The following is a 24,647-nucleotide window of genomic DNA, read 5'->3' on the forward strand; positions in this document are numbered from 1 at the left end:
AACCGAACGGGTGAATCTTGGGTAGATCCTGAATTTTCAAAGACGTGTGTGTGCACGTGTGCAATTGTATGACATTTTGAGACAATAAAGGAAATTTAAATATAGACGGTATGTTGAATGATATGACAGAAATGGTATTCAATTTATTGCATGTGATAATAGTGAGATATTTAGGGGTGAAGCAGCATTGCATGCAACTTTCCAAAGGTTGGGGGGGAACCTATATAGTGAGAGAGGACGCAAATGTGAAATGGTGCATTGAATGAAGGGTATACTGTTCATAGTACTATTCTTGCAACTCTTCGGTCGGTTCGTAAATTTTCAAACTAAAAAGCTGGGATTAAAAAAAAAAAGCGCGAGTTTCCTTCCTCTGCGGAGGTTCACGTGGCCATAGGGAACCAGCACTCGGAGAAGCCTCCAATTCCGAGGCTCTCGGTGCGTTCCCTAAAGTTTCTCTTTCACTGCGGAGCCTGGACCCGAGGCCGTGGGAGGCATCACCGACTTCCCACAGCTCCCACCCCTGTCAGCGGGGAGCTGGCTACTCAGTGCCCGGGTCCCTCCGAGGCCAGCCAGTCGCCGGCTGCCATGGGCGTGGCCGCGGCCGGGGTGGCCAATGGGAGCCGCGGTGGGGGGCGTGGCCGCGCGGTGAGGGGTGGGCGTGGCCGCGCGCCGGCTCCTCAGCCGCCCCAGCTGCTCAGAAGCCTTTTTTCCAGCTCCCGTGCCGGCCGGCTTCGGGTGCAGCGGGGCGCAGTAGCAGGATTGGCGGAGCCGCCGCCACCTGGTAAGTGTCTGACCACCGGGCCGCGGTCGCTTTGGCAGCTCCGTGCCTGCTCCGGGTCGCCCCTCCGCCGGCCCGCCTCCCTTTCGCCGCGGCGTCCGGAACCGGTCGGCGTGGGACTCCCTGCCCGGCCGCGGCCGGTGCTGCGCCTCCGGTCGGCCTCGGCCGGGGCTGGGACTGCGGTCGGATTGCGGCCCGGGAGAGCGCCGACGCGGCCGGGCGTGCTCGGGGGCTGCCGCTGCTCCCCGGTTCGCGTGCGGAGCCCGGCTCCCGGGGGCGCGAGGTTCCGGGGCTGGGTCGCGCTCTTCCGGCAGGGCCGCCGGCTCCAGGGCCTCATCACTTGGCGGCGAGGGGTGACTTCTGTCCCAGCGTCACAGGTCCCAAGTGTGAGGCCCGTGTGGGTGGCATCTCAGCGTGTGCGCCCCGGCCCCCACGGTGTGTTTTTCCTGCCTCTGCATCCCTCCCACTCGCGGTTTATTCGGAATGCTCAGCCCGGGTCCCCGAGAGCTTCCTACTCTGGGAGAGGGCACACTGTACTCGGAATTGCTCCTGGGACAGGCCAGGCTGGCTCACGTTTGTAGGGACGGGTGCACTTCATTTGCTTGGAAGGTTAATGTAGCTCTGGATTTTAGCGTCTTTCCAGGTGTTAAGTTCATGTAAAGCATTTGCAGTGTTCAGCATTGTTGCTCCTGGGCAAGAGTAGCAGAACAGTGTTGGGACTGTCCTACAGATTCTAGATTCATCTTCCTCAGGTAGTGAAAAAAGTTGAAAGGCATGAATTGTGGTCTTGGCTTTGCCTCTGCCATGTTTTGTGGTCGTGGGCTCAATTAATTCGTATGAAATGAGGAATGGCTTCTAAGATGCCTTTTAAATTCCACGTTTCATAAGTCTGTGATGAGCTTATTTTCCATACTGTACCTTTAAAGAGAATGGGAAATAAGAGTCTGTGAAAGGCAGACATTTGGGGAACAAAGATTTAAGAGGTCACAGAAGTTTAGAGACTGTGATTCCAGTTTAAGACTGCAGACTGAAAAGGAAACACAAGTAAATTCGAAAGAACTTATCCAGAATTAAATATATAACAGAAACTTGGAAAGCTTTCCGAAGTTCCAGAAGCAATTACTGTACTATATTTTACCTCTCTTTGCAGCTGTGCAAATGAGGTAAAGAGAAAATAACTCCTGAGTAAGAGAAAATTTAGGAGAGAGGCTATGGTACATATCTTAAATGTAGGGAGAATCTTTTGGAATCCTTAATTTGTATAGACATTTCCACTCAGGAAACACTTAAAAAAAAAAATAGGTGGGAAGTTTGTGTTTCCTTTGCAGGAAAATCACACATTTATTCTGAATGTGCAGAATTTCGACACTACCACCTGCTAATATTTTTCAACAGCCTTTGGGAAATAGTGTCTGGCTTTGTAGTACTTAGAGGAAAGATCATGGGTTCCCTCAGGGAGACGTTAGTTTGTAGACTTTGTAGCTGTGTGACTAGGAAAAGTCACTTTTCCTCTCTGAGGTTGTCTTTTCTCAATGGTGAAATGTGGCTAATGGTACCTATTTCATAGGGTTGTAAGGATTAAATAAAATCCTTAATGTGGAAAATGTATAGCAATGCCTGACATATAAGATATTCAATAACGATGGCTGTGGTTATTAGCATTGTGTTTATAACGCAGCAGAGAAGTGGTCCCCAGGTTTAGTCTGGCTAGAGGGTATGGCCTAAAGAGGAGTGCAAAGTGGGAAGTGATCCCCAGGCACTGCTCTCCCTGACGCTGGCGTTTTTGCAAGGTTATAATCCCTTCCCTGGATCTCAGGCTGAGATGTCGCCAGACACTAGTGACTGCTAAGGACACCGATCTCCCTGACTGTGTTGGCCTGTCATTCTTGGGACTTGAGTAGAGTTGGGATTTTCCCCAAAAATGGTGCTAGGAATTTAATGTGTTTGAGAAAAACCCCTCTAAAGAGCACTCCAAAACAAAGAAATGGTTCAGTTTACTGAACAGAGATTTCAGCTTGAGATAGCCGGAGCCCTGTCTCAGCCTGCTGTGGCCAGCACGGCGTACTGGACATAACGTCTCCTATTGCAGCCTTAGCTAGAAGCTTTTCTTGTTTGCATGTTTGACCAACTACTGATACTCTCTGTGGTAGTTAGCTAAAGTTTTCTTTCTTTTCTTTCTTTCTTTTTATTTACTTGTCAGAGAGAGCACAAGCAGGGGGAGTGGCAGGCTCCCTGCCGAGCAGGGAGCCGGATGCTGGACTCCAACCCAGGACCCTGGGATCATGACCTGAGCCAAAGGCAGATGCTTAACTGACTGAGCCACCCAAGCGCCCCTAAAGTATTCTTTCTTTGACCCAGCAAACATTAACCTGGGAAGGCGGGCAGTAGGCTTAACTGCTCAATAATCTAGTCCTAGCTTTGGGAAAGGAAAAGAGAAGAGCCTGAAGGTAATTTTTACCCTATTCCTATCTAACTTTTAAAAATTGTAATTGAATAGAAGGTACTTTCATACAGTTTAACCAGGGATGCAGGAATGGACACTCATTTGTGGAAGATGAGTTTATGGCGGTGGTACATCTGAATTGGGACAAATGGATGTGTGCTACGTCCACTTGATTCAAAACCCCGGGAGAACATCTGAATAGGGACAAATGGGTGTGTGCTCCGTCCACTTGATTCAAAACCCCGGGAGAACATCTGAATAGGGACAAATGGGTGTGTGCTCCATCCACTTGATTCAAAACTCTGGGGGAACATCTGAATAGGGACAAATGGGTGTGTGCTCCGTCCACTTGATTCAAAACCCCAGGGGAACATCTGAATAGGGACAAATGGGTGTGTGCTCCGTCCACTTGATTCAAAATCCCGGGGGAGGCAATTCCACGCAGTTTTGAGCTCTAGTTGAGTATTTGCATTTGAACCCAGAACTTTTGGGTTTTGATCTAACTGAAAAGTTAATATCAAAACTGACAGAAGATAGGGGCACCTGGGTGGCTCAGTTGGTTAAGCGTCTGATTCGGCTCAGGTCATGATCCTGGCTCAGGTCATGATCCGTCCCCGGGGTCATGGCTAGGTGTCTGCTCAGCGGGGAGCCTGCTTCTCCTTCTCCTCCCTCTGCCCCTCCCACCCCCCACTTGTGCTCACCCACTCGCCCACTCGCTGGCTCGCTGTCGCTCTCTCTCAAAATCTTAAAAATAAAATCTTAAAAAAAGAAAAAAACAGACAGAAGACAAAGTCACCAAAAGTAGCCGTTAAAACTAAGCTAGTAGGGGCGCCTGGGTGGCTCAGTCGTTAAGCGTCTGCCTTGGGCTCAGGTCATGGTCCCAGGGTCTTGGGATCGAGCCCCGCATCGGGCTCCCTGCTCAGCAGGGAGCCTGCTTCTCCCACTCCCACTCCCCCTGCTTGTGTTCCTGCTCTCTCTCTTTCAAATAAATAAATAAAATCTTAAAAAAACCCAAAACCAAAAACTAAGCTAGTAAAACAAATAAGTAGTGGCAGGAAACCAGAGAGTTAATCAGTGAGATGGCATGAGGCCATATGGCAATAGAGTCTTTAAAAAATATTTTGTTTTGTTTTTAAATTAGAGATCAGTTATGATTCCATTTCCCATAAAGTTTTGCTGACATTTTGCAGGAAACCTTGTGTGTGTGTGTCTTTATATATGCAGACACATATATATTTATATATATATATATACACACACACACACACACACACACACGCATATGTATGTGTAGAAAAAAAGTCACTACTAAATAAGATGAGTAAGAAGGAGGGTCAACTCTAATATCATCTCTGAGAATTAAGTACTTAAAATGGGAATTTAAGTGGTAAGTATTCCAAATTGTGAATTTGCCACCACATATTTAACTCACTGATTTATAGTAACAATACAGATGCTTGTGATGTCCCTGAGATCCTCATTCCATAGGTGGGACCCTAATGTCTGTACTTCTCCGAAGCTCTGTAGTCAGGTTAGGAACTATTAATAAGGAGTCCTATGTGCCACACAGATGCTTAACGCTTACATAGTTTCACAGCCAAGAAAATAAAAACCAGATGGAAGCCGCAGGGAGGGGGCAGTGGGGAATCAACTGGGTAATGGTTTTCTTTTCTGGTGATGAGATATTTTGGAACCAGATAGAGGTGGTGGTGGTATGACATCCTGCATGTGTGAAGTGCCACTGGATTGTTCACCAAAATGGCTTATTTTATAGTATGTGAATTTCACCACTGTGAACAACTCCAAAAGTTTATTTGAACACTATCTTTGTATACTGTGTATTGGAAAAATAAATTACTGCTGTTTAGATTGACTGTCTACCTTCTGAATATTATATTCTCTCAAGACTTTTCTCTTAAATTAAGCACATTTTTTGTTGTTTATAAGGTGCAGCTTATCAGTACTACCTTTTCGAAGCTGCTTAGTAATATTTCCTCCTTAATTAAAACACCATCACTCCCTTATGATCACATACAGCCTCAGGTGGTGGCAGAAAGAACACTGTATTTGGAATTAGAACCCCTGGGTTGGAGGCCCAATTCTGCCCCATCAGCTGTGTGGCCTTGGGCAAGGCACCTTGCTGAGACTCCATTTCCTAGTCTGTTTTTCTGTCCTCCTATCCCAAACTTGTTGGGGGATCCACGGAAATCATTTGTATCAGACACTCTTGTAATGGCAAATTATAGTGCTTCCACAGGTCACTGTTACGTAGTTATTGCTTTGTTTTTTTTAACTTGAATTCAGCAGAATCCAAAAGTAGATTAAGGAAGGTACTAGTGGACAGTTAATGAATTATTGGATTTATTATTAATGTGTTCTAACGGTCTATATAACTTATAGTATTAATCATTATATTATGAATCTTATAAGACTAAGAATTAGTTATATACAGATATTATTAAATGTTTGCAAGGATGATAGGGAGCTGAGATGATTTTTGGGGGGCAGGGCTTGTTCTTGGTCCTGAAACACATAAAGCAAATGAAGATTTTTCAGGTTCCATGCTCATAGAGGTTCCATACTCACTTGTAACCAGTCTGAATTCGGTTAATGTCTGTAAATGAGAATAGCCACTGGTAGATGTATTTAGAATCTCCTCTGGGTTCCTTGTGTTTTTTCTTAGTTTAAACAAGCCCCTGGGCCTTGGTGCAAACTGACATTTTTGGCAATAATGACTTGTGGCAGGCCTTTCTTGAGAAATGTAGTCTTGAGAAACTCCTAAAACATGCAGAGTAAAAACCCTGGGCATATTGCTCACCAGTAATGACTATAATAAATTAGAAATTTTATTTCAAACCACTATAATTATGGCTGATAGTATATATGCATATATGTTTGTTAATTTGCATGTTTCTCCTGTTAGTGGGCAGAGGCCAGATTTACCAACTGAAAATGCATAAAACTGCAGAATGTGTGAGCACCTTTTAGGTGAAAGGAAGATGGAAGAAGACAATTGTTGAGTGTCTGTTTTTGTGCTCGTTTAAAAGTGTATATTTAATCCCCACAATAGGGTGCCTGGGTGGCTCAGTCATTAGGCATCTGCCTTCGGCTCAGGTCATGATCCCAGGATCCCGGGATCGAGTCCCGCATCGGGCTCCCTGCTCAGGGCGAGTCTGCTTCTCCCTCTCCCACTCCCCCTGCTTGTGTTCCCTCTCTCACTGTGTCTCTCTCTGTCAAAAAAGAAAAAAAAATCTTAAAAAAAAAAATCCCCACAATAGGAGTAAAAGCTAGGCATTTTATTTAGCTTAGCCAATAAAAGTATGGGCTCCACCCCTAATTGGTTGTGTTGGCTGCTTCGATGGTGATGATGTTGATGAAGAAAAAGCTTAGGGATTAATAGGCACTTCCCTAGGAAGGATGCGGCGTGGCTCTGACCCCAGAGTCCTCCTCTTTCCTTTGTACCACGCTGCTTCCCAGCTATTAATGGCATATGGATAAGAAGAGAAAACTAACATTTATAGAGTGTGAACCAGAAGTACATTTTGGTACTTTTAAGTAATTGTCATTTTACCTTCGTACACGGGGTTGCAACATTTTTTTTTGCTCTAGTGCACCCGAGGGCCTCACTAAGACAGTGGCAAGCAAATGGCAAATATTTGTTGAGTGAAAATGAATGGATTTTAGAAAGAATGCACTACCCAGAAAATAGCCTCCATTGTACTCCACTAAATACATTCACCGTATCACCGGACCAGCGTATTGCATTTACTTAAGGCCTGAATGAGATTTAAGGCAAGTGATAAAGTGAGGTTTGCTTTATGAAGCCAAGGCTCCCCTGGGGAATTGGGGTGGGGGTGGGGGGCGTTGTTCACCAATAGCATCTGATGGCACTCTCGGAATGGAACACAAGTTTAAAGAAGAAACTGCTTGTGCACGGAGTTACAACTTTGACGTGCCTTCCTTTTGTGTCCAGGAAAAACCCTATCGGAGGCTATGTTTCTCTGTTCCAGGAGAAGGGACCGTGGTGAAGATGTCGGCCCTCAACTGGAAGCCCTTTGTGTACGGGGGGCTGGCCTCCATTACAGCGGAATGCGGTAAGGAGCCCAAGGGGCCGACTCAGGTCGCTTGCTTGCTGCTCGGGATGTCGGGATGTCGATGAGAAGTTAAGGTCGCTATTTGGTGTTTGATGTGACTGTGGTTCGAGCACAGCATGTGAGAGCATGAAATGTTAATCTCAGATTTCAAAATTGCCCTCTTTTGGTATGTTTTTCCAACACAGAGTCATTTTGGCTGCCTAGCCGTTTAGAGTTCAAAGTTCAGTGTGGAGAAAGTGGAACCTGTTAGTCAAACAGAAGGTTTATCAGTCATTTTTAGATCACATCTGTCCCTGTGCTCCTTGTCCTTTCCCCCACTTTGCCCCTGTTAGCGCCTGGGGCCGTAGAGAGTTGGGAGGAGCTCCCAGGTCCTCCCCTGCCCATTAGCCATGCCGTATTTGTGACTTCCTCCTCAGTGGAGTGCCACATCAGATCCCGGTTATCTTTGTCTATTTCCTGGCATAATTCACTCAACAAATCCTCATTGAGCAGCTGCCAAGTGCCAGGTGCCGGGCTGGACACGTCGTGGGCATCCAGGGCTCGGTCACTGCTGTCCTGGGACAGGGGCTGCCCCTGAGGAGCCAGCAGGGCTGAGGGGTGAAGGCGCAGGAACCACCCACCCACTTGGTTGCCCGTGCAGGTGGGTTCTCCCATTGCCACGGTGGATCAAGTGTGCTGAGAATGAGTGTTACATATTTGGGTGGACTCTCCGTGGGGCACTGGTAAACATTTTTAGCTGCGTGAACAGATTTGCTTTTAGACTGCAGAACACAAAGTGAAACGCTCCTTTGGAAAATGAACTTCTCTCTCTTTGTTCATATTGAACCTGATTTTAGCTTTCACAGATGCAAAAAACAGTAACATATTTTAAAATTTCCTGTTTGTGTAAATCATTCCGTGTACCTGTCTTTCACAGCAGTGCAGCTTCTGAGATCCTAGGTAGAGTAGGATGGGAACTACATAAAAATATAAAGAAAGGAAAATAGGTTTATGCATCTCTGGGGTCTTTTTAATCTTTTGGTTCCTAATTTTTTTTAGATAGAGAAAAGATTGCAAAGTATCTGCTATTTCTTAATTCCATTTCTTAGTTTACATTATAGTTAAAATGTTTCCTCAGTAATAGATCACCATGTATCCTTTATTTAGTGGAATTTCTTTTTATCAAGTGAAATATTTCTTTTTAAAAAAATTTTAAGGTACTTTTCCAATTGACTTAACGAAGACACGGCTCCAGATTCAAGGCCAGACAAATGATGCAAACTTTAAAGAAATCAGGTATCGAGGAATGTTGCATGCGTTAGTGCGGATAGGCAGAGAAGAAGGGCTGAAAGCTCTGTACTCAGGGTAAGTAGACCTTTGTGTTTTTATATTTGACTACTGACCTTCCAAATGAATAGACTGAAAACTAAGACTTCATGGAGAAAAATTAGAAATTTGAGATACATTTGAAAAGAGAAAGTAGTTTGCAGGTTTTTCGTTTTTCATTTCAGCTTTATTTTCTATATATCTTTTATGTAATGAACGTTGTGGTGAAAGTATGTTTTTATTATATTCAAATACAAATAATAATGCAAAACTTACATTTGTTTCCAAAAAACATTCCATAATTCAGTGTTTCACTCCGAAAAAAGCCCTTCCCCTTGGCTATTCTGAATTACTGAGGTTTTTGCTATAAGGAAAATGACAGAGTATCCTGTGTGGGTAAGGGTTGTGAACAACTTTCCTTTAATCCAACATTTATCGAACAGTGTGAAGGTGCGGGATGGGAAAGTGAGTACGGCGGGTGCCTATGTCAGCCCGAGTCCCTGCAGAAAACAGAATTTGCTTGGGTGGTTTCAGTGAGGAGGCCTTAATGAAGGGGCTGCTTAAGGGCTAAGGGAACAAAGGAAGGATATTGAGGTACCTAGAAACTATCAAAGTGAGAAGTTGGTACCAACCCTAGGACCAAAAGGACAAGGACGGGAATGGTGTTAGCAGAGCCTGTTAAGACTGGAGCCTTGAAGGAGCGAACAGTCGTTGTGGAGGGATGCCTCGGTAGTGCCCAGGGAGAGGAGAATCCCTCTTCTTCCTCCCTCCCTCCATCCCATCGTCTACTGGTGGAATCCACCTGGAAGTCAGCTGGCAGGGGAACCTGAATGACGTAATCCGTGGGCACCACCCTCCCGGTGTGCAGAGCATCACAGAGAAGGCTGAGAGACTGGATCTGGGAGGACAGATGGGGATCAGCAGCAACACACGGTTGTGAAGGAGCTGTCATTTAGTGGGGACAGCAGACGTGGGAACGGGGGATACAGCGGAGTCTGATAATGAGTACTAGAGTCTGGTAGAGGCAGGGCGTCAAGCCCAGAGTGTGGGGACAGGAAAGAGGGCGGGTTTCAGGAAGGCTGCTCGGTGCGGGCGGCGCCCGGTCTGAGCTTGCAGGATCAAGAAGAGTGAGTTAGCCAGGTGAAGTTAGAAGGGAACTGTATTTATACAGAGCCAGCAGAATGTGCAAGAAAGCACAGTACATTCTACGAACTGCAAGTAATTCGGCATGGGTATAGTGTGGGGGCTGGTGAGCAGTAAGAGCTGGGGTTGGAGCCGTAATGAGGGGTCAGGACATGGACAGCCTCGGGACAGGCCAAGCATCCTGATCTCCTCCGCTACACCATAGGTCCCAAATCCAGGCCTCACAGCCCTCCCACCCACCCATCACCAAAGGTTTTTGTTTTTCACTTGGGCCAATATTTCAGCTATGAGAAATTGCACACAGAAACCTGGGATTCCATTTTCTTGGAAAAAGTCAGCATCTGGGCCCTCATTCATTCACTTAGGATAATAGGAGCAGGCATCAAGGAGGGCTTCTCTGGTTTCCTGAAACCTCTGCCTCTCACGCGGTGTATGTGTGTGCAGTTGGACCCAGCCTGCGTCACTCACTTAAGGCATCTGCCTGGCGCTGTCGGCACTTGAGTTTGCTATGCCTGTGGTGGGCAGAAGCTACCGGGGGGGCTTTAAGTGCGAGACTGACAGGATAGGGTTTCCATGGTGAAGAGAAGCCGGCCTGTCTTGGGGAGACGGGATGAAAGACTGATGACACTGGAAGTAGGCTGTCACGCCAGAAGCAGGATCTGAACAGAGGTGTTGTGTTGGGGACAGAGAGAAAGAAGACAGGCTGTTTAGGGCATAGGGTTGACATATTATGGGACCTAATATGTGAGGGGGTGTGGAGGAAGCAGGGGACAAGGCTAATGTCTTGATTTCTGGTTTGGGCCAAAATGTAGATGGAGCTTCCATTCCCTAGTCTGGGAAACAGAGAGGAGAGCTGATTGGTTGGAGCGGGAGGATAGTGAGTTCAATGTGGGACTCCGGATCCAGAGGTGGGCTGGGGATAGGACATGCGCATTGAGAAATCTACGAAGCAGTTGGAAATGCATCATTGGATCCGTGTTGGAAGCAGGAATTAGGCGTCCTGAGTCTCTGACAGTGGTGGAAGCATGGGAATGTGTGGAGAGTGGGGAGAGAAGGAAGCACAGGATGGAATTCTGGGGATCCCCCAGATGACAGAAGTAGGAGGCTGTGGAGAAAAGGAAACAAACAGGAGAGGGGGATGTTACGGAGCTCAGGGAGGAGGTCGCTGCGTGGAGGACAGAGGGTGGACAGTAGCAAATACCACAGAGAGGTTGTGTAAGCTACTAAGTGGAACACATCATTTAATTTAGTGATAGAGATGTCAACCGGTCACCTCAACTGAGGGCAGTTTTGATGGAGAGAGGGGGAGGGAAGGCAGACTGCATTTGGAGAAGAGGTGGGAAGTGCAGGAACAGCGGGCGGATAACTGCCCCAGGGTGGTTCTGGTGTCCAGAAGGCTAAGAGAGGGAGAGGAAATGACCGGAACAGGGCCTCCAACAAGGTGGGAGATGAGCTCCAGAGCAGCAGTGGAAGAATGCTAGATGCTTGCAGAGGGCAGATTTCACCGGGCGCTTTGTCCCGAGCAAGGAGAGCCTTTTCCCTTGAACACCGGTGAGCAGATTAGAATTCCACATTCACTTAACTTTTCATTAAGGATAACTACAAGGGGCTGAGCTTTCACTTCGTGAACTAGTAATTGGCACAAATTTAACTGAACCCAGCTATATTTTTGTTGGATCTTGAATTGTGAGAAATCTGGTTTAGCGTAGTTTGATTGTGGAAGGCACATGTGGTTGCTTCTGTGTGTGTGTGTGTGTGTGTGTGTGTGTCTTCTAGAGGATTTAAAGTGATTTTTAGGATTTCTTTGTCCTTTTGTACGTTGGTTTGACAGGATTGCCCCTGCGATGTTACGCCAGGCTTCCTACGGCACTATCAAGATAGGCATTTACCAGAGCTTGAAGCGGCTGTTTGTTGAACACCCAGAAGGTGAGTGGGGAATCTCTTTTCCACCTGTGGACAGGAGGTGGGGGGTTGTGTGTCTTTTTAGTCAAGGTGAGATCAGAATTTCTTGAGCCTGATTGGGACTTTACTACTGCTGAGGAGAACTCTGGACGTAAAGTCTGAATGAATGGTGCTTAAAGCACATCATTCTTAGCTGAACTTAGGGGAGTGACAGTTAAAAGAGCAATCTTAACAAATATTTAGTTATCCTCATCTCCAAAACACCCAGACTAGGGGGTGTGTTATTATAGTTTGAGCCAACTTAAAAATTTCTAAAATCAGGAATTATAACCTGTTTTTTCAGGAAAGCAGTGAATACCCTTCTTAGTATTAAGAACTGAATTCTAATACTCTATTGCTAGTTGTCTCTGTGACTTTGCTTTAATCCGTAGAACTTTTTCTTTTTTTTACAATGGGATGAGTGCTAGTCAGCTGTTATATGAGAGTGGTCAACAGGAGCTAAGATGCTTTAGCACTTCAGTATATTTCACATTAAATATATACAGTGTGCTTTAAAACTTTTATCTTCTCGGTATCTCCTAGGAGTGTATCTTTTTTTTCTTTTCTTTTTTTTAAGATTTATTTATTTATTTGAGAGAGCGAGCATGCACACACACGAGTGGGGGGAAGGGCAGGTAGAAAGAATCTCAAGCAGACTCCCCACTGAACATGGACCCTGACATGGGGCTCGATCCCAGGACCTTTAGATCATAACCTGAGCCAAAATCAAGAGTTGGACGCTTAACCAAAATGAGCCACCTAGGGGCCCCAGGAGTGTATCTTTTTTATTCTCCTGTGGGATATACCTCATCTTAATTACTACAGTGGTCTGCATTTACACACACAAAAGTGAATTGGTACATGGTTGTTCATTTTGCATGATAATTCACATTCCTTTTTTGGATATCAAGTCATTTTGCTAGGCAAAATCCTGTTAAGCCAGCAAAATTCCTGATATTTTAAAAATTGCTTGATTCAAGGGTGCCTGGCTCAGTCAGTGGAACATGCGACTCTTGATCTTAGGATTTTAAGTTCAAGACCCGTATTGGGTATAGAGATTATTTAAAAAAAATAAAAAATCTTTAAAAAATTGCTTTATTCATAAAGCAGAAATTTTACTTTTCTCTAAAGATGTACAAGTGACATGTAAACGAGTTACACCTATATTTGAGCGACTGATATGAAGAGCTCTGTGTATACGAAAAGTTGAATAATATGTGTTTGTTTATAGATGAAACTCTACTGATAAATGTGGTGTGTGGAATTCTCTCTGGAGTCGTATCCTCAACCATCGCTAATCCAACTGATGTTTTGAAAGTAAGCAGTACGATCCATATCTTATAGGCATACCCCACATTTTCTTATTGAGAACAACATTCAGATAATGAAAAGCTGCAAATATAACATACACTGTATGTGTGAACTTGTTTATAATTTAAGTGCCATGAAGACTCTAACTTAGAAACATCCACTGGATGGATTTCCCACTGATACAGAGGAACTCAAAAGTAGAGCTCATCGTGGAGACAAGGTTTTTGGCGATTAAGCAGAAAAAAAATTTGGGCTTGGATACATTTGAATTTCATTTTTCATTGAAAATCTTCCAGGTTTTATTGGTTCATTAAAAATGGATGGGCTGCAAGTTCTCCACAAATCTGCTCCCTAATGACCATTTCTGAACGCGTGATGTTACCTGTTAACTTGATTTCAGGAAATACGAATGGAAATATGTCCTTACCACAGTTAGACATAGCGCATCGGACGACCTTGTGGCCGATACCAGGGATACAGCCTCCTTAGATCCTTTCTGGAAAAAGACGAGGAAATAAACTAATTAAGCAAAATAGAAATTAGGCAGGACTTACTTTTCCTTTTCTTTTTTTTTTTAATTTTTATTTATTTGAGAGAGAGAGAGAGAATGAGAGAGAGAGAGCATGAGCAGTGGGGAGAGGGAGAAGCAGACTCCCAGCTGAGCAGGGAGCCCGATGTGGGGCTCGATCCCAGGACCTTGGGATCATGACCTGAGCCGAAGGCAGATGCTTAACCGACTGAGCCACCCAGGCGCCCAGGATTTGCTTTTTCAGTGCTCTTAGGATGTTTGTCTCTGTCCCTCCCTCTCCTTTTTTGTTCCTATTAGTTAACCAGTGTTCACTGCTTCTACCTTCTACCAGTTGATGTACTACATGCTTAGAATCCAAAAATGAGTAAGATAAGGACCCTGCCCTTAGAGCCTTCACTCTAATAGGAGATTCTGACGAACATCCGAGTTTTTTGCAGCAGTATGCGGAGTATGCTACACCTCGGCACGGTGAAGGTGCTTTTGCTAGGATTTCGTTGGGGAAAAGTGGAGAAAAATATCCGTACGCCTCTTAATACCTGAAACATTTGTCGGGGCTCATAGAAAGGCAGTTCCCGTAGTTTGGTTTATTTTCCCATGTTAGCATGGCAGTAACACTTTCTTTTAGAAGTTAGAGATAATTGCTCCCTAAACAAAAATAAGGTACCAATTTTTAGTGAGAAAAAACCCTTTAAAAAATGTAGAGAGCTACATCAAACATTATTTTTATGTTGGAATCTCGGTCCTTTGAATTCCACGGCCGTTGTCAAGTTTATTTGTAAGTTCAAGTGTAACAGAGTGTGACGGGCATCATGTGGTCATCTCGTGCTCGGCTCGCCTACATACCTTTTGGTTCAGCTGGTTGGAGATAGTAGTGGCTTGAAGTAACTAATTTAAGAAATATGCTTGTCCATGCTTAGTGCTGCCAAGTGCGCTGGATACTCTTATCAATTATGTGAAATCTTAGCATACCATCACATTCTCTTTCCTGTTCAGTAACTTACAAGGAAATATGTCATTTTCTTTCCTTTTCAAAAGACTACTTTTAAAAATCCATTTTTTGATTCCAAAGTGCCTCAGAACCAATCCTTATGAATGTTAAATCCTTATAAATCCTACAAAGGGCGTTTTAAACTAGCATTACAGTCCTATTTATACTGCGATTCTTTCAATGGTTAGTAAACAACAGATTGAATGATTTTCAGAAGTCTACATTCGGACAGAAATGTGCTTTCCTTCTCATGTTCGTCTTTAAAATAATCTCTAGATACGGATGCAAGCACAAAGCAGCACCTTTCAAGGTGGAATGATAGGCAACTTCATTAACATTTACCAGCAAGAGGGAGCAAGGGGACTGTGGAAGGTAAGTCCGCAAAACAGAGCCAACTTCCTTACTTAGTTCTTCCCCGTTTTCCTTCTTTGAATTTATTTTTCCTATTTCCATCCTCTTATTTAATCCGAATGTCAAAATGGTGTACGGGAAGAAGAGTGACGTCCGCCCTCGAAGTTACTTTCTTTCTTAATTTCATTACCTGTGAAATGGGAATACAAAGAATATGTCATAGTTTTAAAGTGCCTTTTGACTGATTCATGCATAAGAAATTCTGTGAAGATTGAGCACTTTTTCGTTTGTTTACTTGAAAAAAAAATTCTGTTGGAGAAGGGTTTTCTAGGTTATAGTTACGCTGGATTTTTTGATCTGTGTGTTTTCCTGGTCCTTAAGTGAAGACCGTTAATAGGCAGGCGCTGGTATGGAGTGCTGTTCCCTGGTAGTCCAGTCACCGTCAGTTCACAGAATAGACCCTAAAGGTCATCCAGTAGAGTCTTCTCAGTATGTACTAGGAAACCGGAGCCTCTGTGAGGCGACTTGGCCTGGCTAGGGTCTGGCCAAGGTCATACGTTAGTGCCAGATCAGAACTGGGCACGGGAGCTTCTGAGTTCTTTACCCTCTGGTCTTTTCTACTCTCTCACTCTGTAGTTTTTTTCAAGGCCTGTTCCATGGAGAGATGTCTGAATCTTGGTTATTCATATTTTTACCCAGGGCGTGTCCCTTACGGCCCAGAGGGCTGCCATCGTTGTCGGCGTGGAGCTACCGGTCTATGACCTCACCAAGAAGCATCTGATTCTCTCGGGCCTAATGGGAGACACTGTGTATACCCACTTCCTGTATGTTTAGAGATTTTTTTTTTTTTTTAAAGATTTTATTTATTTATTTGAGAGAGAGAATGAGAGAGAGAGAGCATGAGAGGGGGGAGGGTCAGAGGGAGAAGCAGACTCCTTGCTGAGCAGGGAGCCCGATGCGGGACTCGATCCCAGGACCCTGGGATCATGACCTGAGCCGAAGGCAGACGCTTAACCAACTGAGCCACCCAGGCGCCCATGTTTAGAGATTTAAAAAAAATGATATTTTAGGGATCCATGAGTTCAGGGTGGCAATTTGCTATAAATATATAGAAATTTTAAAGTTTTATTATAAAAGTATTCTCATACTTGAAAAATTATAATTCAGAAGTGAACCAAGAAAAAGTGAAAGTCCGTATCTGTTTACATAGGTAACCATGGTCAAAAGCTTGGTTTTTAGGCACATGCAAATAAGTCTATAAACGTATATTATGTGTACGTGTTACACAAGCAAGATCATGCTTAACATTCTCTTTATATTATTTTAATTTTTTAGCTTTATTGAGGTATAACTGACAAACTTGTGAGCTATTTAAAGCGTATGACATAATGATTTGATAGGCATACACAATGTGAAGGGATCTGCCCCCAGAGTTCATTAACACATCCATCACCTCACACATTTATCCTTTTGTGTGTGTGTGTGTGTGTGTGTGTGTGAAAACATTTAACTTGTGCTCTCTTAGCAAATTTCAGTTATATGATAGTGTTATCAACTATAGTCACCCTGTTATATGTTAAATCCTCAGACCTTGTTCATTTTAGAGCTGAAGGTTTATGCCCCTTTACCAACCTCTTCCGATTTCCCCCATCCCTCACCCCTTGCAACACTTTTCTACTCTGTTTCTACGGGTTCTGTTTTTTGTTTATGGATTCCACATATAAGTGGTACCACGCAGTATTTGCTGTTCTTACTTGCTTTTTTAAATTTAATAATATATTCCAAATATCTTTCCGTGTCAGTACAAACAAATTTCATGTATTTTTAAATAGCTGCAGGTTAATATGGATGTATCGTGGTTTCATCCACTGAGGGCTGATTTTGCCTCTCAAGGGACCTTTGACAATTTCTGGAGACTGTTCTGATTGTTAGGATTGGGGAGTACTGTTGGCACCTGCTGGGTAGAAGCCAACAGCTTACAGTGCACAGGTCGGCCCTGCACGACAGAGACTTGCCTGGTCCCAAAATGTTAGGAGTGTGGAAGTTGAGAAACCCCGCCCTGAGTTGATTGATACCAGGTGTGGTCTTAGTCTTGTGAGACTGAAGGTTTCGTAGACCCAGAGGCCCCTGGAGGGCATTACAGTGACAACGTCTTTTTCTCTGCTCTCCAAGAGCAGTACGGTTATGATAGGGCTGAAAAATTACTCTGAGTCCTGCTTATAGCAAATAGATGCACTAGATCATCGTTGGAGGACATTCCTTCATGTTTCTACGATTCTTTGACATTCCGGAACCTCAAAGGTATTCTTAGTCGGGGCCGGAATTTGTAGGCCACTCTAATGAGTGCCACATTTAAGAAGTTCGTGCAGCGCTCTAGTGACGGACCTCCTCCTGGAAACCTTTCCTCTTGTTACATGTCACTTTGGTGTCATTTGGGAGGAGGCTGCTTCCTGCTTCTGATGGTTGTGGTTGTGGCTCAGCGGTGCCGAACTGTTTGTTTTTCCCTTGGTATTTTTTTCATAGCTCAAGCTTCACCTGTGGTCTGGCTGGGGCGCTGGCCTCCAACCCCGTCGACGTTGTGAGAACACGGATGATGAATCAGAGAGTCCTTCGGGATGGCAGGTGTTCTGGCCACACAGGTACCCTGGACTGCTTGTTACAGGTGAGCGTGGGTGTGCCCCTGGGCAGGGTCCTGAAGTCCTTTCACAGCTCCTTAGTTTACTTGTTCCCCTCTGAAGAGTTTTCTTATCACGATGACAAACACAAGGGTTAGAGCAGACAAACCTGTGGGTTTGTCACTTGTGATTGTGTGACTGGTCAAGATACCAGATTCCATACCTCAGTTTCCTCATAAGTGAAATGGGACAATAATAGCACGTATGTCATAGAATTATTGTAAAAAATTGAGATGATGCCTACAAAACAGCGTAGTGCTTGGATTCATGTGTAGTAAGCCTTGTTAGTATAATTAATAATAATAAGGGACACTTACGAAATGAGCAAGTTTATTTTACTTAATCTTCAATATTCTAGTGGTTTGTTTCAATCATCAAAACTGCCCCCCAAATGTGTGTGTGTGTGTGTGTTTGTGTGTGAATATAGACATACATATTCACACACACACTTATTTGTATACATCTATTTAACCGGAGAAATAACTAAATTTTGGGGGCTATTATAACGAACATGAATGATGCTCTAAAGCCCTGGGATGGTACCCAGTTTGGGCCACACTGGGGTAACTTTGATAAATACAGAATCTAAATGAATCTTTAGAAATGAAAGTGTATTTCGTTTATACCGCTGCTCTGCTGTAAAGGGAGAGAAAATAGTCAGATTTTCTGCCATCACAGTGGAACTGTGTCTCCTTCCAGTGTATCTCCCTCCTCTCGAGTCCTATTGGAACGAATATCATTCATTCAGACATCTCTCAGAAGAACACATCGCTCTTCCTGTAATTTTCAGTTTAAACAGTGGGGCCTCCTCTTCACGAGGGGATGCAAGTTTGCAGCTGTCTCCCCGACTAGATTGCTGGCAGCCGAGGATCCGGGCCTGCTTTGCTGTTCCTGCCCTCGGGCGTGATGCTGGCACGGCCTAGATTTCAAGGGCTGCTTCAGCGGAGCAGAGATGCGTGTTTTTATCCACCCAGCAACGTGAAGTAGTGGTGGTCCGAATTAGGTCTTTACCACCATTGCTTCACTTCTTTATTTCCCACCTGCTTGTGAGCGCACGGGACCAGGAGGCAAGAGACTCCAGTTGGGATTCAGTCTCATTTCTCACTCCTTCAGTGGCCGTTTGCCTGCTTTGGCGTGGGCTGGTTTGACATGGAGCCTTTGTCTTCTCCCATGCAGAATCCTTTAAAGAGCAAGAAGAGGCAGAGGGCAATGAGGTTTTAGACAGTCTTTTCAAACAGGATTTTTTTTTTTTTAAAGATTTTTTATTTATTTATCTGAGAGAGAGAATGGGAGACAGAGAGCATGAGAGGGGGAGGATCAGAGGGAGAAGCAGACTCCCCGCTGAGCAGGGAGTCCGATGCGGGACTCGATCCCGGGACTCCAGGATCATGACCTGAGCCGAAGGCAGTTGCTTAACCAACTGAGCCACCCAGGCGCCCCAAACAGGATTTTATTTTAAAGAAAAGTAGATCATTCAGTCTGGCTACTAATGAATTATGAACGCATTTGACCTAATTGGAAAGTTGGAAGTTAACTTGTCTCCTCCCCCCCCCCCCCCCCCCCCCGCCTTATAACAGACATGGAAGAATGAAGGGTTTTTTGCTCTGTATAAAGGATTTTGGCCAAATTGGTTGAGACTTGGTCCTTGGAATATCATTGTATCCTTTTCTGTCGCAGTACATCTGAAGAAAGATGTAGCTAAAAGAGGATTGTATAAATTGTCATGTTATTAATGATAATTTAGAAGTGGCTTCTTATTCTTTTGAGTTCCTCTGATTCTAAGAAATAATGATTCAGTTTCTATCTCAGCAGGTATACAACCTCTGTGCTGGGCTATAAGACTCTTGGTTTAGTGCTGGTGTTATTGAAAGGGACTGACATCAATACAGATTTCTATTCAGACTCAGTTTTCGAAGCTGAGAATACTTATGAGTAGAGAGAGAGACAGGGATTGATTTGATATCCCTAGCCGCCCTTGGGAAGGATGCGGTTTGGCAGCAGTGTTCTAGAACGCTTATTTTAGAGAGTGCCTGCAGATAAACAGGAATTAGCTCCTGAATTATTTGGCCGATTAGCACTGTTTCCTGTATGCCAAAGTGGGAGGGAGGAAAGAAGCGGCGGTTCACTAGACACGGAAGGGCAGAATTATAAAGAAGGGAATGTGGTTTTCACCATCCCCGTTTCTCTTTACCTGCGCCTGCCCGCTGCTGAAGGCCTGCCTCGCCGTGACCCTTGGGGAGAGCTTCCCAGGGCTTGCTGTCTTTCTGTCTCACACAGAATTCACTGTTCTGGAAAGTCTGCCCAGCACAGCGATCGCCAGAGCTAGTCAGGGGGGATGTCATCTTCGAAGAGGCTCTGGGAGCTGGTGTGAGGGGATTTAGAGATATCTCTGCTGTGGTGGTTCTGTTCCAGGCTGACCTTGGGAAGGCTCATGGGAAGACCTTTTGAGGTGGGTAAGGATGGAGCCCCTCATGTTCAATCCTGTCCAAGGCACGTGGTCTGCCCAGACGTATCTGTTACATGTGCTGTCTGTGAGTCTGTTTTCACGTGTCCATGTTGTTAAGACAGCATCTTCTTTGTCAGCCTTAACCAGTAACTGCAGTTCTTTGTGACATATGAGCAGTTGAAGAAATTGGATTTGTGACAAGTCAAGGCTGCCTGAGACGGCGCTCTGCAAAGGCTCCCTTCCGAAACAATAAAGCTTCCTGCGTGTCACGCTGCTTCTCACTGCTTGGTTCATCGCAGATTCTGAAGCGTGAGCAACAGATGAGGATGGGGTTAGTTCCGGTTGCTGTGTGTGGGCAGCCGTGCCTCAGATGTTTCATGCTAGAAACGAGCATCCGAACGCTAGTCCTTACCATGCAAGTGCCCTTCGACTCCACGACTGCGTGTGGAACGCATGTTTCTTGCTAAAGAAAACTTGCGAGAAGATCAGGAACTGTGTGTTGTTTTCTTCAGGGGAGAGGAGCCCCTGTTGTGTCTCAGCTCACAGCTGAGAATGTCAGACTGCTCTGGAGAAGCTCACAGGAACCGTGGAATGGAGCCTCCAAGAGGGTGTTATTGTTCCTGAACTTGTGGGGACTGTCGCTTCTTGTCAGCTGAAGAAATTTCACAACCTTTCAACTCCAGGTGTAAACAGTGCAGGAGGAAATAGATCCTTGGAATATTGCACTGCTTTATAATTTCCGATTTCGGCAGGATCCTTCGCTTACAGTAAGTGATTTTCAGCCTTTGAAGGCTTGACCTTTGTGAGGAGTTGTTACAAAGTATTGATCTCTAAACCCATGACGGTGGGATGTGTTGGCTTTGAACACGGCAGGATCCACGTTGATGGAAGATCTTTGAGGCAGCTGCGGTTCAGTCTTAGGTAATGTTAGCAGTTTGCTCCGATTTTTAGCAAAGTTTATTATTTCCCAGTCTGTAAAATGGGGATAATAACGCCTCTTGCTGTTGAGGGTCAAATGAAGACAAGAGTAGCTGCTAGTACCTGCCTGGAGGGTAGGCATTGGGCCTCAGCCATGCTGTCGTCCCGCCAGAATCCTGGCATCAACGGCCTGGTGTACAGAAGAGAGTGGTTTCATGACAGGATTCTCGCTGGAATCCCCAGCAAAGGCTCTCGCCAAAGGCCTTGTGAAAAGAGAGAACACAGTCTAAGCTACAGTTTTATTATATTTTCCTTTAGCAAGATGTTGCGAGTGAATACAAGAGTTGATTTTTCCAGATTTTTCAGTTTTTACTTTAGTTCGGGTTCTGTCTATTAAGATATGTCCTGTCTCGGACTTCCTGTTTGGTTTTGGATGGAAAACACTTGCTTGAAATTTTAGAAACTATCTCTTTAGTGCTGCACCTGTTTTCCAGTTTCTGAAAGAGGTGTATAGTCTCTTCCTTTCTTTCTCCAAAGACAACAAAAATCATTCTCCCTCTTCTTTCTTGCCTTCATAAAAAGTGACTCCAAGAGCCTGAAGAACTTTACACTTCTAGAAGACAGCCCAGGGAAGGGGACATAGTTACTTGGGTACCTTCGGTTCTACTGTTTGAGAACACTGAATACACACTGACAGGGGCTCTGGGGTGGACCCTTCTGCAGTATTAGCCAGGCAGGTTCCCAGTTTGTTCTCACCGTGGGTCACCGCCTCCCTTGAACCCAGAATCGAAGGAGTGTAGGTTTTTTTGGGGGATCGAGCCGCTTTCCTGCCAATCACTTTCACGTTGCCTTCTTTATTAATGTCTACTTCAAAAAAGATTTTGCGAGGCAGAATTGTTATTTCCAAACTAGAGACAAAGTCATTAAGAAGAGAAAGGAAGAAGTGGTAGAATGGCGTCTAGGTGTTAACTGATTAAAGACTTAGTTGAAAGTCCAGATCCCCGGGCCCACTCTAGATGTGACTGCAGAGCTGAGCTCACTTGGGCCCTGCTCCTGGTACTGAACCGTATTTTTAGACGGAGATTTTTTTTTTCTTCCTACCAAAACATTCCATTAACCTGGTCAGGGCTTTCTCAGAAAGGCTTTCACTTTTGAGTTCCTTGAGTTTAAAGGATTACTTTTTAAGCACCACTTTTTTTTTTTTTTTAATGAAGAAAACATTATATTTTTTAAGTGTACATATAATTTCTAAAACAGTAGAAGCAAGTCCATTTTGAAAACCAAGTAAAGAGTCAACGTCATGCAACGTTCATTGTATCAATTATTCAAATTATGTACATGTTCATACCAGGATGAAAAGAAGCTCGAACCTCACTATAAAACTTGATCATATTTTTAAGACAAAAATGGAGTCTTTCTCCAGTGTCGATTTATTAAACATGTTCTATAGAACAGGATCTTAACCTGTTCTGGTTTTTCTGCTTCCTGAAGGAGTTCATGCAAGAGAGAACTTAAGGGCTTGGAGACTCAGTCCCCTTATTTTCGGGCGTGTGACTACAAGTCCCCCAACCCCCTTGGATGTTGCTTAAATGTGGCAAAAGGATTTTTAGCTTTTATGACTAAAATGAAGATAATGGATTTTGTTTGTTTGCTTGTGGATTTGTGTGATCATCGATGCTGAGTGTTGCTGATCTGTGATATAAAAATGGCTCCTGTTCTCTATATTTATTCATGCGCTAGAAATAGTATGTATTATGTAAAGACTGTACATTTTTCATAAGCCTTTATATCTCAAGCTCTTTATTTAAGCATTGTTGGAATATGTGGCATAAACCTTGTTCATTGTTTAATAAACTAGAATAATACATAATGATCCAAATGATTTGTGGTTATTTTGGATAGAGACCTTTAAACAAAGACAAGCTCCAAAGAGTCCAGAAGGTTGGAGTAGAAATAAATGGGACTTGTAAAGGTGGCTACAGACATTTCTCCTCATGGAGAAGTTGTTGGGGTCATCTTTTTATTTTTATTTTTTTAATTTTAAAGTAATCTCTACACCCAACGTGGGGCTCGAACTTACAACCTGAGATCAAGAGTTTCATGCGCTACCGCCTGAGCCAGGCGCCCCAGGATCATCATCTTAATTGCCTGGACACCTGTGTGACCTCCCACTATATGAAATCCTCTGTAGCCCAGTAGAGGCCAGTGACTTTGATTCATGGACTGGCTCGGCAAGGTCCCTCAGAGATGCAGAACACCAGGGTGATGACATGAGTGCCTTGCGCCTTCAGGTTCCCTCAGTCCTTCCAGTGTTTGGTGTTGGCTAGAGACGGGCTGGGATGTTTTGCTAACTGTGGATCAGGCGAAGGCACCTCTGGTTGGCATAGAAGAGCCAGGGGATGACACGCAAATCTAGGTCATTAATTTTTTCACTGAAAAATATTTTTTGGGGTGCCTGGCTGGCTCAGTTGGTGGAGCATGTGACTCTTGATCTCAGGGTCGTGAGTTCAGGCCCCACATTGGGCATAAAGCTTAATTAAACAAAAATTAAAATTAAAAAATAAAAAAACCTCATCCATAAGATTATAAAAAACATATATATTTTTTTCTAGGTGCCTGTCTTATTAACATTTGAATTAAACATGGTGGTTTATTAAAAAAAAAGAGAGTCGGGGAAAAAGGAGCGCTTTCTCAGTTCTCTTACCTGAGAGATTAAATGATGTACAGGATTGACTTCATATGAAGGTTAGTGAGATCCACTGGCTGCTGGCATTTCTCAAAGGCCTGTGGACAGTAGAACCCTCATGCGCATTATGGTACCTGTTAAGACACATTTGGCTTTTAATCCAGGTGATTTATTTCTAAACTGGCAGCTGGGAAAATAAGACACAATTTATTTGGTAGATTATAACTAGATCCATTCTGAAGCAAAACATAGGAATACAAGACAAGGGCAGTGTATATAAATAGGTTTCTTGAAAGCTTGATGCAAATAATAGAATGAAGAGCAAAAAAATCTGGAAACTACCTATATGTCTGTATGTCCCTTGCTTAAATAATAATCCATACAATGGCTTACTATGTTGCTCTTGAGAAGAATGAGTTAGATCTCAGCCTACTGACTTGGAAAGATGTCCATGATAGGTTATTAAGTAGGAAAAAGTTAAGATGCAGGCTCCCGTATATACCGTGGACTCGTTTCTTAGGGAAAAAGCAAACTTAACGCTTGTAGGGAATGGATTTAAAGGGTGTGTATTAGAGTTCTCCAGAGAAACAGAACCAGCAGGGTGTGTATGTGTCTGTGTGTGTATACATAAATGATTTATTTTAAGAGATAGGCTCATGCAGCTGTGGGGGATTGGCAAGTCTGAAATCAGGAGAGCAGGCCAGCACACTGAAAATTCAGGCAGGATTTCTGTTATGGTCTTTTTTTTTTAAAAGATTTTATTTATTTATTTGACAGAGAGAGAGACAGAGAGAGGAACACAGCAGGGGGAGTGGGAGAGGGAGAAGCAGGCTTCCCGCTGAGCAGGGAACCCGATGCGGAGCTCGATACCAGGACCCCGGGACCATGACCTGAGCTGAAGGCAGACGCCTAATGACTGAGCCACCCAGGCGCCCCTCTGTTATAGTCTTGAAGTAGAATTTCTTCAGGAAACCTCAGTTTTGTTTTGTTTTTTTCTCTTGAAGCCTTTAACTGATTAGACAGGGCCCACCATATCATG

The 24,647-nt window shown here is 44.2% G+C and overlaps 1 protein-coding gene across 3 annotated transcripts; it reads left to right on the forward strand.

The window, feature by feature from the left end:
• The first annotated feature begins 682 nt into the window (after positions 1-682).
• SLC25A30 (solute carrier family 25 member 30) lies at positions 683-23,873 on the forward strand. 3 transcript variants are annotated; one of them, XR_004299228.1, is made up of 11 exons: positions 683-781; positions 7,232-7,315; positions 8,512-8,659; positions 11,595-11,689; positions 12,936-13,021; positions 14,809-14,904; positions 15,583-15,707; positions 17,407-17,545; positions 19,136-19,216; positions 20,161-20,771; positions 23,535-23,873. XR_004299228.1 is itself a non-coding variant. In XM_032402994.1 (10 exons), exons 2-10 carry the CDS (start codon positions 7,252-7,254, stop codon positions 20,200-20,202), a joined length of 876 nt encoding a protein of 291 aa, XP_032258885.1. In that variant the 5' UTR covers positions 683-781; positions 7,195-7,251; the 3' UTR covers positions 20,203-22,853. The 3 variants fall into 3 exon arrangements, 2 of the variants coding, with proteins under 2 accessions (XP_032258885.1, XP_032258884.1); XM_032402994.1 differs by lacking the exon at positions 23,535-23,873 and having other exon boundaries at positions 7,195-7,315; positions 20,161-22,853; XM_032402993.1 differs by lacking the exon at positions 23,535-23,873 and having other exon boundaries at positions 20,161-22,853.
• The last annotated feature ends 774 nt before the right edge of the window (positions 23,874-24,647 follow it).

The sequence above is a fragment of the Phoca vitulina genome, unplaced genomic scaffold, assembly GCF_004348235.1.
Source record: "Phoca vitulina isolate PV1807 unplaced genomic scaffold, GSC_HSeal_1.0 scaffold5, whole genome shotgun sequence".
NCBI lineage: Eukaryota > Metazoa > Chordata > Mammalia > Carnivora > Phocidae > Phoca > Phoca vitulina.

Coding starts and splice junctions, on each gene's coding strand:
- SLC25A30 (XM_032402994.1), top strand. CDS start 7,252: ATGTCGGCCCTCAACTGGAAGCCCTTTGTGTACGGGGGGCTGGCCTCC. Junction 17,546..19,135: donor CCCTGGACTGCTTGTTACAG/GTGAGCGTGGGT, acceptor GCCTTATAACAG/ACATGGAAGAATGAAGGGTT. Junction 19,217..20,160: donor TTGGTCCTTGGAATATCATT/GTATCCTTTTCT, acceptor CAGTAACTGCAG/TTCTTTGTGACATATGAGCA.